This window comes from Siphateles boraxobius, unplaced genomic scaffold, assembly GCF_051911475.1.
Source record: "Siphateles boraxobius isolate OS27281-9 unplaced genomic scaffold, OSU_SipBor_1 20, whole genome shotgun sequence".
NCBI classification, from domain to species: Eukaryota; Metazoa; Chordata; class Actinopteri; order Cypriniformes; family Leuciscidae; genus Siphateles; species Siphateles boraxobius.
This window is the reverse complement of record NW_027508811.1, coordinates 6,156,256-6,174,168: the sequence shown is the minus strand read 5'-3', so window position 1 is coordinate 6,174,168 and position 17,913 is coordinate 6,156,256. Positions and strand designations below refer to the sequence as shown.

At 37.5% G+C, this 17,913-nt stretch overlaps 1 protein-coding gene across 1 annotated transcript in view; it reads right to left on the bottom strand.

The window, feature by feature from the left end:
• The window catches only part of eys (eyes shut homolog), a 388,659-nt gene that overhangs the window by 120,092 nt on the left and 250,654 nt on the right, over positions 1-17,913 (bottom strand). The window contains exons 25-28 of the mRNA XM_077236480.1: positions 17,253-17,331; positions 6,813-7,012; positions 3,983-4,107; positions 1,324-1,448 (exon numbers count right to left, since the gene is read on the bottom strand). Of these exons, the coding sequence (XP_077092595.1) occupies positions 1,324-1,448; positions 3,983-4,107; positions 6,813-7,012; positions 17,253-17,331 (529 nt within the window). The remainder of the gene's footprint in view (positions 1-1,323; positions 1,449-3,982; positions 4,108-6,812; positions 7,013-17,252; positions 17,332-17,913) is intronic.

Sequence of the window (17,913 nt, the reverse complement as noted above, 5' to 3'; positions counted from 1 at the left end):
ATTCGCCATGTAGTCATTATCATTTGACCTACCAGCGAAGTTACGTTGCTTCACTGCCATTCATAAATCCTCTCCCGTGGCCTCACGGGACAGTAAAGTGTCCATCATATGCTCACTTCAGAATCTTGCCGGAAGAAGTAGGTCACCCGGGTGCTTTTTGCCGACTCTTTTTTGAGTACTGTGAATTCGGACATACTTATTTTGTCACATACTGTTTTTCACCTACTATATAGTAGGGAAGTATATGATTTCAGATGCAGCCAACATTTTTGTTAATTCTGGAACAACATTCCAATCAACCAATCAGATTTGAGGGACAAGTTTACAGTTTATGTCAAGTGTAGGCTTACAACCAGGACTAGGTGCTTCTACATCATTGTTATTCACCTATCATTTCCTTAACTATTGGGTAGGGTAGGAATACATTTTCAGACAGGAATGTTGTTCCAGGATCAACAAAATATGTTGATCCAGGAACATGTCTTGGCAAAATCACCGGACACCGGATGCAGCAAATATCACATGCCACAGTAGAAATGCCATAATCACAGTCATCCCTGATTAAATTTTAAGTTAGTCAATCAAAAATAAAATCCTTTTTTCCAAAAATAGCAAGGTTACCAAGATACAAGGAGCAGCATTAAGCTGGTCATGTGCTGAAATTCACAATGTTTGTAATGACTGACATTTTAATTAAAAATGAACAAGCTCCAAAAAAATAAATAAAAGAAAAAGAAGTAAAATGTGCATGAATGAATCATTCACAATATGATCAATAAGATGCATTTAGAAAATAGGGTAGATTTCCAGGTTGGATACTGAAAAAATGCTTTTGCATGAATTTTACACTTTTAAAGGTACTATTCTTTTCTTTGAATGTAAAAAAATTTAATTAGTAAAAATGACTAAGTGTACTTTTAAGTCAATTTTAGATGAGAGTAGTTAGATTATCATTAATAATCATATCTTACTTATCTTTTTGTTTATAGTGTTACTTCGGCAAGCAACACTGCAGACATTCAAATACAAAAATAGGTAAATAGTGAACATTCTGTCATTGATAAGTGACATATGTGCTTCCCTGCACTTGAAAAGCACCACAGGCATGTTGAATACTAAAGAGCCCCGCTGCTTCCTCCCCATCCTGTGGACGTCAAGGATATTTAAAGGCCATCGCAATATTGGAATGGAAACAAACGGATGGTGAATACTTGACAGGAGAAAGACAAACAGGATTGCGTCTCTCTCAAAATCACCTCAGGGGAAGATGAAGAGCTCAGGGAGGAGGAGAAAGGGGGGAGTGGGGGACTCAGCAAGACTTACCACAAATCCAGGGCGACAGAAGCAGGTGTAGCCATGGCCAGGCTCATTCTGGATGCACATTCCCTGGTTGCATGGTTGCAGCAAGCACTCATTAATGTCATCTTCACAGTGAAGACCTGTCCAACCTGCCAGGAACAAAAACCCAGAGTGCCACAGTTAGCCCACAACCAACAACACCCACCTCCCGCTTCTCATACGCTTTTTACACCATCTCAATTCCTGCTTCATTTCACCGTTCTGGAAAGCATCCAAATGCGCACACGTACAGAAGGGCTGAATACATTTTAATACTCTATGAGGCTTGTGTCTGTTTCAGTAGCCAGCAAGAGCAAATTACTCCCCAGAGGAATGTAAGTGATTTCTGCATAGGGGAATCAAGATGCACAAAGCCAAGATTTTTCAGAAATCTTTATCTCTCTTGTGTTCTTCAGACATGAGATTGTTAGGAAGGAAAACACAACATTGACAAAAGATATTCAGAAACATGTATGGCATTTCCTGTGCAGGGTTCCTTCACTGAATGACATTTTTGTGACTTTTTCCAGTCGTTCGTGATATTTGGATAAGGATCAGAGTTGGTGAAAAAGTTTGTTAAAGAATATATATTTTTTAAATTTCATCCACAATAACAAAGATGCAAGATAAAAAATGTGCATCATGGCAATAAAGCAATTTTAATTAAAACATAAAACTAGGAGAAATATACATTACTCTTTTCTATTTTGATATATTTAAAAAGGTAATTTATTCCGGTGATGCAAAGCTGAATGTTCAGCATCAATACTCCAGTCTTCAGTCTTATGATCCTTCAGAAATCATTCTTATATGCTGAACTGCTACTCAAGAAAACATTTCTTATTATTATCAACTTTGAAAACTGTTTTTTTTTTTTGTGGAAACCATGATACTTTTTTATCTAGGATTCTTTGATGACTAGAATGTTCAAAAGAACAGTATTTATTTGAAAGTGATTTTCTTTGGTAACAGTGTAAAGGTCTTTACTGTCATATTGTATCATTTTAATGTGCCCTTGCTAAATAAAGGTAATAATTTATTTTAAAAAAAATCTTATTGACCCAAACTTTTGAATGGTAGTTTACATTTTTTAAATAATTTAACATAAATTTCAAATATTTGGTTTAATTAATTGTTTTAGAAAAGATTTCCAAGCACTTTCCAATGGTCGGGACACATACATAGTTCCGTCCCCAAACTCACACCATTGGTTGAGTAAATGTTGTATCGGGTTGTTCAGGATAAACAAACAAAGCAATATTTTGATAACACATGTTTGCATTGTCTCTGCGTTTTAAGCTGGGAAATGGGGAAATTATTACAACATGTAAAAAATGCACATTATCAAGTTTTTATTTAGGGGAGCGCGGGGCAAAACCTAACACATTTTGGTTTTGGCTCAATTATTAAAAAAAATATTAGGTTAGATTAACCTTTTTTTTACTCAAGCAACATACACATCTCTGCTACAAATGAACACTTAAAGTTTTTTTCTAGGACCTACCATTTTCGTACAGTTGCACTGAAAGTGACAGAAGTGCAAATGTTACAACTTATCCCATATGCGGGGTTAATTGTAACAGACAGAGGGGTTAGTTGTAACACTTGTGTATAACACATAATTCAATACTATTTTATCTGTATAGTTTGATATTGTTTGTACATCTGTATAGATAGATATCCATACATCCATCCCTCATCCAAACATCCTTCTATTATGGATCAATATCATGGATAGAGATATATGAAAGGGCTGTACAGTTTTGCAGTAAATAAATAAATAAATAAAATCATAAAATATTGCAATTGCTATTGAATAATGTTTGTGTGGCAGCTGCATGCACAATTATTATTATTAATAATAACAGTAATAATAATAAAAACGAGCTCAAAATCACATTTTAAAGGGTTTATTGCATGAAAACAGGCTTTTTAATAAAAAAAAAAACAAATGATCAATGGATAGTTAACAAATGTGAGAAAAATCATACTTTGACATTAAAAATTTCAACATTGTGAAAGTCCAACTAAATTAAATGGTCAAAATAAATATATAAAAAAATACTCAAACCTGAAAAGTTGTGTGGCTCCATTTTCATTTCATTATCGTTGTACACTTGGCGGCTTAGTTGAAAGAATGTGCTACTGCTAACCCCGCTGTGTAAAAAAAATATTTTAAGCCTAGCTAGTTGCTAGGAGTTGCTGATTTGTTTCAAAATGGTGCTATGTTTGATTAAGGTAATATAAAGTTAGATTTGGTGACGTACACGCCCAACTCAGAAACCGAAACAAAGTATGATTAAAAAATGTACTTGCATGGTGTCAAAACACTCTTTGTCCAGTATCTTCACACAATCTTATCAAATTTTTCCACAAATCCGCGGGAGACCGTCTTCTGGCAGCGAGAGAAAAAGAGCGGAAACACAACCTGCTTGATCCTGACTAATTATGTAAAAGGTCTGTGTTACATTTAACCCCGCGTTAGGTTGCGCTCCCTATACTTTATTTACTGTGGAACCCTGTCTATAAAGCACACATGCCATTTTCAGTGAAAGACTGATACAGTACATATAATGCCTCTGCTAAATAAAAATGAATTAATATTGTATTACATTAGATATTTTCGATAACATTAAAGCCTCACCTGGTCGACAATGACATTGGTAGCCATTGATGAGGTCTTGGCAGATGGCCCCATGAAAGCACGGCTCAGAACAGCATTCATTCATCTCTGCCTCACAGAAATCTCCCACAAAACCTGGCAGGCAGCTGAATGAAAGCATTCCTCTTTTAAACTTTGCACAGAGAATCATATGTTTTTATTCTCTAAAAACATGTCCCTTTAAAAGGTTGAACAGAATGCTACGACTTTCTGAGCCACAGCCTTGAGCCCATCAAAAAAGAAAATTTTCAAAAGGAAAAAAATATAATTAATGATAGACATATGGTCAGCTAAGCTTGTGAAAGCGCTGCCACACAGATGGTGAGCAAACTGAGAAATTTCTCATTAACAGAGTTTGTTGGCATATAGAAAAATTTCCTGGATTTTTTTTTACATTTTTTTTAAAGATTTGAATCTTTAAAACTTAAGAAGGAAGTTCTGGAAAATGACACTCACACCACATAATTATGGTGATATGTTCATTAAGGGCATTTTGTAGCTATGGTGATTACACTAGGAATGCTGATGATTATGAACAGATTGTTGGTATACTAAAACACTTTGAGCAGTACACACTGCAAGACACATTTTGAAGAGTAGAAATACAGCTCTTATACAGTGCTGATACAGTACATCATAAAAATGCTTTTGCATAAATCAAAAATTAACTAACGTGAAAAGGTGTGATTCAAAAAGGGAAATGTTTGTTCTGTCCCCACACCAGTAAATAGAGATCAGTGACAATAAAGTGAATGTTGCCATTTGGTATCTGTAAGAATATCAACAAGATATCAAGTAAAGATGAAAGACACTGACAGATATTCTTTCCAAAGTGTCCAGAGGCGTTCTGAAACAGCACTTATTAAAATAATATATGTAACAGTCCAGTCAGGAGGTAAGAAAAACAGGGTTCAAATCTGTTGGTCTTTTGCATTATTGAACCATTATGCCATAAATGTATATCCTATAAATATATTTAGATACAGATCGTATATATATATTTAAATCGATTTAAAGTTTATGAAATATATTGAGTCAATAATACAAAAGACCATCAGATTTTAAACCTGTTCATAATGGCTGATTTTGTGTATATATACTGTGTGTGTGTGTGTATGTATATATGTATAGATGTACTGTATGTATCACTAAGTCATGAAACTCTGGAGGGTGCAACTTCCTTACATGCCGTTTGCAAGCAATCACATCATTACCCCATGGCAAAATCTGATTGGCCTCTGCAGATCGTGCAGCAAATCAAATTGTTTGCTAATTTAAATAGTTTGGTTCGTTGTTCGCTTTAGGATATAGTCCTGCAGTGCGATCAATCAGAGTTCATCTGAAATCCTCCACCTCCCCCAGCTCCACCTGCCTATCTGCTATGGGATTTATGCATGTCTATTAATGCAGCAGCAACATATCTTTTGTAATTTACATAAAGATTATGTAATCATTTTTTTTCATTCTGTGGCAGTTTTGATGGCTTTCATATCAACATGTCTGTTCTGAATCTTTCACATATATGCAAAATGAGAAAAATTTAATGAAAAAAAAAATGATTTAACACTGATTGAGCTCCAATTTCTTTGGTCTTTAATATGTGTGCTTTTGTCCTATACCAAATGAGACGGGCTTAAATACAATCGGCCTGTGAGTCATCAGTCTGCAAGTGATTTCAAATGAGAGTAAACACAAAATGGGATGGGGGCGTTTGTTTTCCATTTGAGAAAATCAATCCAATGAGGCCTCATTTGGACAGACAATGCTTTCTCATTCCACAGCTGTCTGTCCGTCCATGCATCAGTCCAGCAGACATGATGAGAATTGCAAATAGCATTATCGGCCAGGCTAATCAGAGAGTCTGGACAGAGGGCTTATTCACATTAGAATATTGTCTTAGGAGGAAGAGATAATGAGATATGTTATGTGTTGGATGGGCCCTTTTATGCAGAATGTGTAATGCACCACAACGCAATTTCAGCCCTTCAGTTCAGCGATAATGTTGTAGCAGCTGCTGCATAATCAGCCACTCTGGCAACCCTACAGACCTTTATAAAGAACCAAGAGGAACCGTGGAAATGTATCTGGATCAGTGTCTGGCACTACCACTATTATTTGTAAGTAACCCATGAGGGTTAATAATTTAAATGATGCATAACAATATTAATATTTGGGGCATGCTCCCATAATATTTTTATATATATTTTTATTCTGTTTAGCGATAGCTACAGTTTAAAGTAGCTGGTTACACCTTATTTCGATAGTCCACTTAAGACACTCTACTAACTATAAGTAACTTTTCAACTACATGTCAACTAACTCTCATTAGAGTATTATTAGGCTGTAGTAGACTGTCAGTAAACTGTTAGGTTATGGTTAGGTGTTAGGGTTCGGGTTAGTAGAATAAGTTGACTTGTAGTTGCCAAGTTACTTATAGTCAGTAGAATGTCGGTTGGGGGAACAACAAAACAAAGTGTTAGCAAATATTAGGCAAACAGTCTACTAATACTCTAATGACAGTTAGTTGACATGTAGTTGCAAACTCACTTATATTTAATAGAATGTCTAAAGTGGACTATAGAAATAAAGTGTTACCATGTAGCTTCCCCAACACTGATATGGACTGCATGCATTGCCTAAAAACATTGTAAGCATTAGTATATTGCAAAAATCGACTTAGGCTCATATTGTTTTGGGAAGCGTATATCCTAGGATAGTAAATACTGACAAATGAACTATTGTTAAACATCACACAGAAAAAAGATCAGAATTTTCGTCTAGGTTTACATAATGTCTAAAGTATTGTTTTCACCTGCAAGTGAAGTTGGCCCCTGGTCCGTCCACACATGTCCCTCCATTGAAACACAGGAAGAAATTAAGAGACGTCTGCAGACACACATTCTGGTCAATGTCACAGTTCTTCCCAGTGAAACCATCTGCACATATACAGGCATATTTGTCCAGAAGATCCACACAGGAGCCTCCATTAAGACACGGATGAGCCTCACACTCCTAACATAAAAAAATAGAAATTAGCGACCTTACTACACACACACACACACACACACACACACACACACACACACACACACACACACACACACACACACACACACACACACACACACACACACACACACACACACACACACACACACACACACACACACACACACACACACACACACACACACACACACACATATATATATATATATATATAATACACACATATGCACACACAATGTATGTATATTACAATATATGGGGTGGAACAATCAATCAAAACATTACAAATAGTATTTCTCTGTCTTAATGGATGTCAGATTTAGGATCAAATTATTTCTTTACACAAAACCAATAATTAAATAGTATTAAAGTATTGGTTTGTATTATAGTAAATTTCAAAGATTAGCAGATGACATAAACGAGTAGATTAGATAAGTGTTTACTATAAATTTTCACTGAATCACTAGTTTACTGCTTGATCATACCCCTTTCATATGGCACTAATACAGTTTTTACTGGATGCTGAATGGCTAAATTTAATTAAATTTCTGTGATTTAAAGATGTTCATATAAAAAAGATATATGGCACATTAGTGGAGTTGATACAGTAAGTAAGTATACAAACAGAATGGCAGATCTTGTCCTATAGTCATTACGGGAGCGAACTAATGATTTATTCCAAACAAGCCTCTGAAGTCCTCCAAGCGACCAAGTGTTTCATCTCAGGGGTACATTTAAGGCCATGCTAGGTATTAAATCAATTAGGGATAGAAGCATTTTAATCAGACACTTGTGTTTAGATGATTCCGTGGTTGTTATTCGGAATAATAATCCCCACCATCTAAAGCATATACAGCATCCAAGATCTGTTTGATTTAGTTAAAAAAGTGTTTAAATTCCTATTGTACAAATTATGAACAGCATGGACAATGTAAAAACTTAGAAAATACACAAAACACATATAACATCTACAAATAAAATACATACTTAAAAAGTACACAAACTTGTGATAGCATTAATAGAATTGCATAATACTATGGTTACTGTGCAGTATGTTGTTTGCTTTTGTAAAATTACAGTTTTTCACTTTTCAGTTCGTGATTTTCCTCTCTTCTCAGGAGATTATGGTGTTCCATTTCACTTTTTAAGCATTATAAAACCTACCATAACCCGACAATATGTTTGACCTTTCAACCATCTTAGTTGTCATTAGAATATGAAGGTAGAATGAAGCTTTACTCCATTACTTTGTCTCCTGTTAGGTGCTTTTTGATTTTATATTAGTGTAATTTCCAACCAATTCACATTCATTATTGCGACAACATCTACTTTGCAAAATCTGAAGCCAAGGGGGACATTAGATCTTCAAAACAAAGACAGTTTTAACATTTTACCATGTCTGATACAGTAAGCACAACACTTCCATTTTGCCATACATATTTTTAAAATTCTTCTTACAAAATCTTGCGCTGACAATGAAAATCTCTCACCTGCAAATGGATATTGGACTAATATATTTTTTGTCATAATACTACATAAACAAATGAAAAATTAAGCTACTGTATGATTGAAATTTGGTTTCTTTCATGTGACGGACAGGCTTAGTTCAACTATGTTCTGATTCAGAGAAAACAGTGAGGAAACTGAAAACAAAGAATTCAAAAACTGTAATCACTATGTTTTGCTTGTAGACCACAAGCGGTGAAGATGTAATAGAATCTTTATTTATCACACGCAGGTCCAGTGGACCTTATTTCTGTGACATTTAGATGTCCCCTTTGAATGCTGCAATGAACTTGAACCGCATCCTGGGAATAAGTGCCTTGCTGAAGGGCACATGCAATGGCGATGGCTTATGGATTATTTCTCACACTCACTACACTAGCAACCTTTCAGTTGAACCAGTTGGAAAATGGAACAAATTAACAGCCTGGACACTACCAACCACTAGACCACACCACTCGAAGTCAAAAATTCTATTAACCCTTTCACACGTTTAAAAGTTAAGTTTAAAATATTCTAAATGACCCCCCAGCGTGAGTTTTTCAAGGCGACCGTTATTTAGAACTTGTCACTTATTATAATGGAAAGGAAGAAGAATTATTGCCGCTTCCATAGACATCAGTGTGTTTTTTACAAACTCAAAATCATTGTTTTGCTAGTAATTATGTGTATTTAAGTGTCTGAAACCTAAAATAAACATTATGTGGTTGAAAACACTCAATAGTTGTGATATATGACAGCACTCAGTGGGTCCTTCTCTGGCTCAGCGCCAGCAAACGCTCGAAAGCACGTTTGAATTTAGCAGTTGATCACGTGATGCACTGACCGTTCTAATCACACCGGTGTGATCATACGCTCCAGGGACCAGCCAAGACTGATCACACCGGTGTGATCGTACGTGCGAAAGGGTTAAGAACCAAAGTTAATTTATGAACAGAGTTTTATATTATTTAGGCTTGTCAACTGATTGTGCACACACACACACACACACACACACACACACATAGGCGCCGATACCGTGGATGCTCCGGGGCTCGAGCACCCACGGAAAATACAGAGCACCCACGTGTGCCAGACTGCCAGTAGGCTACATTCATTTAAAATTAAACATTGCAGTTGGTGCTATGTGAAGCGTCTGTCACACTGTGATTGGTTATGTCGCTGTCAGTCGCCTGCTCCATATCCTATCCACCAATCACAGCGTTTCTCGGATGAAAACGCCTCTGATTGCGGTTACGTGTCAGTTAAACTTTTGATCTCCAATCCTGTCTGTATTTGTGAGAAGTGGCGCTGTCCTGAGCTATGGTCCTGAGTTGAAAGATAGACTACTTTACGGCTTTATTATCAAGTAAATAGGTGTGTGCGTTCGTGTCGGCGGCTGTCCATTTCCTAAAAGGGGTCGCACACCGGACGAGAAGCGCAGCGCCGCGTCGCGCAGTGCCATGTCTTTTAAAATTAGAACACATTATTCTCTATGAGTGTAACTTACACACACTGGCGGCGCCCAGCTACGGCTTGTAGGACCTTTTCTCAAAATCCTGCCGTGCCACAGAGCGCGATTTACATAGTTTTATATTAAATTTATATTTATTTGTCTCAAATCTTCGTTAACGTATATACTGACTTCAACCTGTGCTACAATATACATTTAGTTTTACATTCATTTAAAGAAATCAGCTGCTTGAATGAAAATTGCTGATGTTATCGGATTTTCAGGTGATATTCTCAATTCATTCAGTTAACGGACCCCCCGGTTGTATTTAATTGTACAGTACAATCATAACATAGTACAGACATTATCTTAATTCCATAATGTCCTTAACATAACATTACAATATTGCTGGCCATAAACTGACAAGGTGCGCGCCCGGTGTGCGATAGGCTACCTCGAGTTGTCATAGACGCAGCGCTGCGCTTCTCGTTCGGTTCTGAAATGCAAACATTTTTTGACTAGGCCTAATGTTACTTTTTTTTTTTTTTTAAGGGCGTGCGCCCATGAGCAACCACGGAGGAAAACATAAATCGGCGCCTATGCACACACACACACACACACACACACACACACACACACACACACACACACACACACACACACACACACACACACACACACACACACACACACACACACACCACACACACACACACACACACACACACACACACACACACACACACACACATTACATATATATGGGACCATGGGAAAATGTGGGTAAAGTATAGTTTGAAGTAATTTAAAGTTGCTAGGGTGTTTCTAGGGGGTTGCTAAGGTGTTCAGGGTGGTTGCTAGGGTATTCTGGGTGGTCACTAGGTGGTTGTCAGGGTATTCTGGGTGGTTGCTAAGGTATTTTGGTTGGTTGCTAGAGTGTTGCTAGGTAGTTGCTATGGTGTTTTGGGTGGTTGCTAGGGTGCTACTAGGTGGTTGCGATGATGTTCTGGGTGGTGGCTAGGCGGTTGCTAAGGTATTTTGGGTGGTTGCTAGGGTGTTCTTGGGGGTTGCTAGGTGGTTTCTAGGGTGTTCTGGGTTGTTGCTATGGTGTTTCTAGGATGTTCTAATGTATTTTGGGTGGTTGCTAGGGTGTTCTGGGTGGTTACTAGGTGGTTGCTAGGGTATTCTGGGTGGTCGCTAGGGTGTTGCTAAGCGGTTGCTAGGGTATTATGGGTGGTCGCTAGGGTGTTGCTAGTTGGTTGCTAGGGTATTCTGGGTGGTCGCTAGGGTGTTGCTAGGTGGTTGCTATGGTTTTCTGGGTGGTTGTTAGGGAGTTCTGGGTGGTTGCTAGGGTGTTCTTAGTGGTTGCTATGGTGTTGCTAGATGGTTGCTAGGGTATTCTGTGTGGTCGATAGGGTGTTGCTAGGTGGTTGCTAGGGTGTTCTGGGTGGTTGCTAGGTTGTTGCTATGGTGTTCTGAGTGGTTGCTAGGTGGTTGCTCAGGTATTTTGGGTGGTTGCTAGGGTGTTCTGGGTGCTTGCTATGGTGTTCTAAGGTATTTTGGGTGGTTGCTAGGGTGTTCTGGGTGGTTGTTAGGCAGTTGCTAGGGTGTTCTGGAATTCATGAGTTTATAAGTGTATGAGTTTATAAGTGTACGAGATTATGGGTTTAGAGTTTATACGTTTAAATGAGTCTAAAGGTGATGATACACAGGGCAACTTTTTGAGCAATGTTGCTGGGCAATTTTGTCGTCAATGGGCAACCAGATGAGACACAGGGCCCACGACCGATCTAAATTATCCAGATAGAAATATATTGCCCATTTTCAATGGGAAAGTGCCCAAGCAACAATCGCTCGGCAAGATTGCCCAGCAACATTGCTCAAAAAGTTGCCCCGTGTATCATCACCTTAAGAGTTCAAGTTTAGAGTTTATTAATTTATTATGAGTTTACGAGTTTAAGTGTAGATAGATGAGTTTATTAGTTTAAATGCGTCTCAATGGCTCATATAGTATATAGAATGGCAGTTTGATTAGTTTAGGGCTTCAAGGAGTTGAGATTTGAATTTTTGACAGTTGGGGAGCTTGAAAATCTGAAAATTCCATACCGTTAAGTCAATGGGAGTTTTTCCGAGTTTGATCATCATTTTTAGGAAAACCGTAAGTATACATGAATATCAGATGATGTCACCAACGTCTCCTCACTGATGTCACTCAATTCTAAAACTTGTCTTCCGCCATCTTGAGTACCTGATTCGCCAAGATCGATACGTCAGTCACAAAGGAAGTAGAGCTTATTCTCTGGCCGAGCCCGAACTTGCGGGCCGATACTTCCCGTCACTATCCTCGGGCCGGGCCCTTGATCTAGAGATGTGCACTCCCAATGCAAAAGAGTGCGGCGCGGGACTAGATTTGATGGCGAGTGCGAGCGGCAATGCACTCTCTGTGTGTGTGCGCGTTGCAGGGAGAATAAAACGATTCGCGGCACTCCCGCAAACTAGAAATATCTATTAATAAAACATATAAAAACTAATACATTTTTGCAGAAAAGCAACAAGAACTAAAACAAAATAGAAACGATTTACAGGCCAGAGTTTCCTTTTAAAACACGTTTGCAGCGTTGAGCAATGTAGCCAAAAACAGACATACGTGTTGATTTCTTCAACGCAAAGGCCAATCAGAAGCATTTAAGATAGACTCCCCTCACTGCTCAAAACCTCTATGCTCAAAACTGACTTTTTGTTCAAAGCTCTGTATGCTGACAAATCCTCTAATTGTAACAAACAAAGTGTATATATTATGAAAGATTCATTGTGCAGTCAGCTTAATTGATATTAACAGAGATGTGAGATCGCGATTAACTGATGTCAGCTTTTTAGGAATTATTAAGGGAGCGCACTTTGCGCGCATTCAGTCAAAATCCTTCAATCATATCTTGCCCAACCATGCACGCAGCTCCTTGCTTTTATGTTATAACAGTGGTTTGTGTGTGCAAACTCTCTGTGCAGTGTTCATGTTGTCTGTGGTGAGTGGATGTAAATGATAATGAGCTTACGCTAGCTTAGGGCTGTGCGATATCACGATTTATGATCGTAGATTAAAATATATCCACCATCTGCTTTTGAAGAAATGTCGTAGTATCGTGCATTCCATCAGTTGCAGTTCTGGCGCCTCCGTCTCAGCATAGGCTACAACGCGACGTATATTCACATCAAATGTTTACGCAAAGGAACGGGACAATGCAGTTCACATAAGTTCATTATTTGCATGTGCTAATAAGTCATTCACGTGTTGATGCACGGTTCTAACGAGCGCTTTTCTGAGTGCGTACACCCGAAGCGCACGCGCACTAAGCCTGTCTAACAACAGCGACAGGTTACTGAACGAAGTTATTTTTCTAGTCTTATTGCGCGAATACTGTCAAATACACACAGGGTTTACATAAACAAAGTTGGTTATGTATAAAGTGAAACAAACAGAGAAAATCTGCTCCCTAGCTAATGCCGTCAGTATTGTAGACAGTACTCGGCAGGTACTCAAGATGGCGGAATTCAACTGGAAAAAGAGAGGATGACGTAAGAGGTCATGTGACTGATATTCATGTATAATCAGTTAGAAAAGATATAGCAACGCGAGTCAGAACAGTTTGAGTGTCTGAGCAGAGTTTGGAGTGTGTGGAGTTAAAGCTCTAGGAGGGGATAGAGTTGTAAATTTCAGAGTAAGAAGAAGAATAATACATTTGAATGTACATTTCCTGAAGAAAATGTGACTAGTGCTTTTAGTGGCAAAACTCGCCACTTGGTTGCAAGGGTGTGGTACATGATTGCATACAAGCCAACAAACATGTCTGTACGATGTTCTGGTGCTGAGATATGGCTTATTCACGTTGTTCAGCTGGTTGCTTGGGCATTGATGGGGTGTTATGGGTGGTTTCTAGGTTGTTGCTAGGATTTTCTGGGTGGGTGCTATGGTGTTGCAAGGTGGTTGCTAGGGTATTCTGGGTGGTTGCTAGGGTTTTGCTAGGCGGTTGCTATGGTGTTGCTAGGTGGATGCTAAGGTATTCTGGGTGGTTTCCAGGCAGTTGCAAGGGTGTTCTGGGTAGTTGCTAGGCGGTTGCTATGGTATTCTGGGTGGTTGCTAGGTGGATGTTATGGGGTTGCTAGGTGGTTGCTAGGGTGTTCTGGGTGGTTGCTTGGGTATTCTGGGTGGTTGATATGGTGTTGCTACGCGGTTGCTTGGGTATTTTGGGTATTTGTTAGGCTGTTCAGGGTGGCTGCTAAGGTATTTTTGGTGGTTGCTATGGTGTTACTAGGTGGTTGTAGTTGTCATAGATGGTTACTATGTATTTTTATAGAATTCTTCAAATCTTCAGTAAAAAGTTCCTTTTTGTATAGCACTCGGCATCCGGCCTTGTGTCTATGGCCTTAAAAACTTTAGTAATGAGTGCCTTTAGTATGGCCTATAGTTGCTAGGGTGCTGTAACTGGTTGTTAGGGTGTGGCTATGAAGATTTTATTGGCTGATCACACAGATTACTTATTGGCTGCTTGATAATATAAATCCTCTGAGGGAGAGAGAGAGAGACGCAGGGTTGTCAGGCCCTTTGGTGTCTGAGTGTGTGAAAACGTCGGTTTGGACGGTCTGAACATTCCGCAATGTTAAGTCAATGGGACTTTTTTGGCCGCTTTTTCGTCCACTGTGCAAACATCATACACCCAATCGCTTAGAAAAGATAAAGCACACCTCTCCTCAATGAGCCGGTCGATTTGACACTTCACTCAGGGGTCTGTGACAAACGGTGCGCGAGGTGTAGCGCGCCAAACTTTTGTCCGAAATAATAATAAGAAGAAGTAGAAGAATAATAAGTATGAGCAATAACAATACTGATGCCTTGCCTTTGGCAAGCACCAGTAACTAGATTAAAAAGTTTGTAGACAAACTTTAAGTTGGCATGGAAAAGCCTTTCCACAAAATTTGAAGAAGTTTTAAAAGTTTGAAGTTTTAAGGTTTTTAGTTTTAATTAGTTTACTTTTAGTTTAGTAGTTTTATAAGTTTGAATGTTTTCAATTTGAAAGTTTAAGTTTTAGTTTTAAAAGTTTTAAGGTTTTCAGTTTAGAAATATTAGATAGAATGGAAAAGAATGGAATTAGAAATAGTACATAGAGGATTTGTACATTTGTCATTTGAATTTGTCATTACAGCTAATCGAGTCTAATGAGCCTCTCCAACTGTCAACATTTAAATTTACTTTGGAGTTAGAATGAAAGAAAGAAAAATTTTTGGTAAAGAAAAAGTTTTAGAAGATTGAAGTTTAAAGTAGTTTATAGATAGATAGATAGATAGATAGATAGATAGATAGATAGATAGATAGATAGATAGATAGATAGATAGATAGATAGATAGATAGATAGATAGATAGATAGAAAGAAAGAAAGATTAGTAAGAAAGAAAGAAAGAAAGAAAAAGACAAAGAAAGAAAGAAAAGGAGAAAGAAAGAGAGAAAAAAGAAAGAGAGAGAAAGAAAGAAGGAAAGATTAGAAAGAATGGTTAGTTAAAAAGATTGATAGATCGATTGATAAAAAGTTAGAATGTTTTCAGTTTGAAATAGTTTAAAGTTTTAGTTGTTTTAAAAGTTTGTATAAGTTTGAAGTTTTTCTGTTTAGAAATATTAGATAGAATAGAAGCTTAAATTAGTCTCAAGGGTTAGAAATAGTACATAGAATGGCAGCTAATGGAGTCTAATGGGCCAATCATAAGAGTGACTGTTTACTGACAAGCCTCAAAGAAGCCTCCCCTTATAAGTGGGTCATTTCAGGCATGGGGGCAGAATGAAGGTAGAGAATAATTGTTTTACCGCATATATCTTTGTTTTTTTTTGTGCAAAAAACTTTATTAACATTATAAGTGAACCTTATAATATTCAAATAGTTTAAACAGTCCCCCCTTTAAATTGATGGCTCTACAGGAAATATTGAGAAAGGCACTTCTCTGTTTATTCACTGGACTATGAAAAAATATATGTCACTCACTCATTAGTAGTATACAGCCCTTTGAGTAGAATGTCTTTATTGTAATTTGCTGGAGTCTTGTATTAACTGCCTATTTTTAGTGTCCAAAAGTTGATTTCTTAAAGACCTACAATATGTTCTGCAGTATGCTCAAGAGACGCTGTGTTTTGTTATTCACCAACCATACGGGAGAGAAATGACAATAAACCAACTTGATTTAACAAGGATCTCCAGCTGGGTTAATGCCTGCACACACCACAAATGGCAGCACAACCTAACCACTCCATTTGATTGTTAAGGCTACTGAAAGTTTAACACAAATCAACCCATTTTTAGGAAAAGAGGCACAGACAGCCACTTGTGGCAGTGCTTGACGTCAAAAAGTTCCTGTCAATAGTGGGTCTAGTGATACTCGGCTTTTACCACAGAAAAGTATGTGTAAGAGCTCTTGTTCACAGACTCCAGTTCGTACTTGTGTGTTGCTGTCTGTCCTAACAGTTCCCTGTCTCCAGAATGAAATGTGGCGGCCCCGTTTCAGAAACTCACTGTCACTGTTAAACCTTGAACTTTGATTTCATTGCAACCTAGGGACTCTTTAGATAGACACGGTCCTCTCCATCTGGTATAATGTGCGTATTCATTTTTGATTTATGATTCTGTGAATGAATGCACCATGCTTTACAGTCTCAAAACAGTTTGTATTTCTGCATATCTACATTCTGTTTATTGCCTTTCATATGCTAAATAACTTTCAGCTGAAGATTTTCAAATAAATTTGCATTTCCTGAAGGAAATACCAGTGCTGACAAGGCAAGGAGTGAGTAGTGTGCAAACTTTTAGGTTTTGTCATTGTTATGACACTCACTTTCTGTCCTCTGTGTATGAGAATATACATACGAGGATGGTGATATGGTAAAATAGAAGATGCAAAAAAAAAGGGCAATCATTATTCACTATGCACATACATTTAAGACGACCAATTGGAATTCAAATGACGTCACCACTGTTGGTTACATAATGTATGGTGAACATTCTGTCAATGTAATTAAAGAAAATCTCAAATTTAAGAAAGATTATTGATAGATTTTAATTAGGCTGTTAAATAATGTATAGCATTTTCTATTTGTTTTGGACTTTACATATACTACATATGAAATCAACTTTATATAGAACAAAACAATCAAAAATTATATATATATATATATATATATATATATATATATATATATAATATATACATACACACACACATACATACATACATACATGCTCACATATAGACACATATAAACAACATGCTCACATTAATGTTGATCTCACATCTGTGACCGGTCCATCCAACGTCACATTGACAGATGTATGCATCTATTTCATCCAGGCAACTGCAATGAAAAAATAGATGATGTGCTCTAGCGTGCAAAATCTGCATTCATAATTTGTGATTTATGAGGGATGACTGTACATATCGATGAAGCTACAAGCTCAACCACATTTACCTGCAAAGTAATTTCTGACAGAGGTAATTTCGCACCAGAACGACAGGACTAATAAAACAATAAGCTTGTATAAATGTTCATTAGTAGTCTTGTAAATAATATATGGTCAATTCATATAATAAATGTTAGAAAGTCATGTTGTATGCCACTGCAACTCTCACACTCCTGCTGTCTTGATAAAGTCACATTGATGGTTAATTAATGTGCAAGTGCAACATTTACTAGGCTGTGATTAAAGAGCTAATTTCACGGTTTAACAGCAAGTGTCAGGTGACAACCCGTATTTTTTATCCATCCTAAAAACTCATAATCAGTATAATGACATTATAAAATTTAAGATGTGACTATTTATAAACCTATGCATGTTTATCTGCATGAACAGTGTGTCCCCTTTTTATTTCTAGATTTTACTGGGCTCAACAAAAAGGATTGCCCAGGGCCGGTGTGAGACTGTTTTGACAAGCCAGC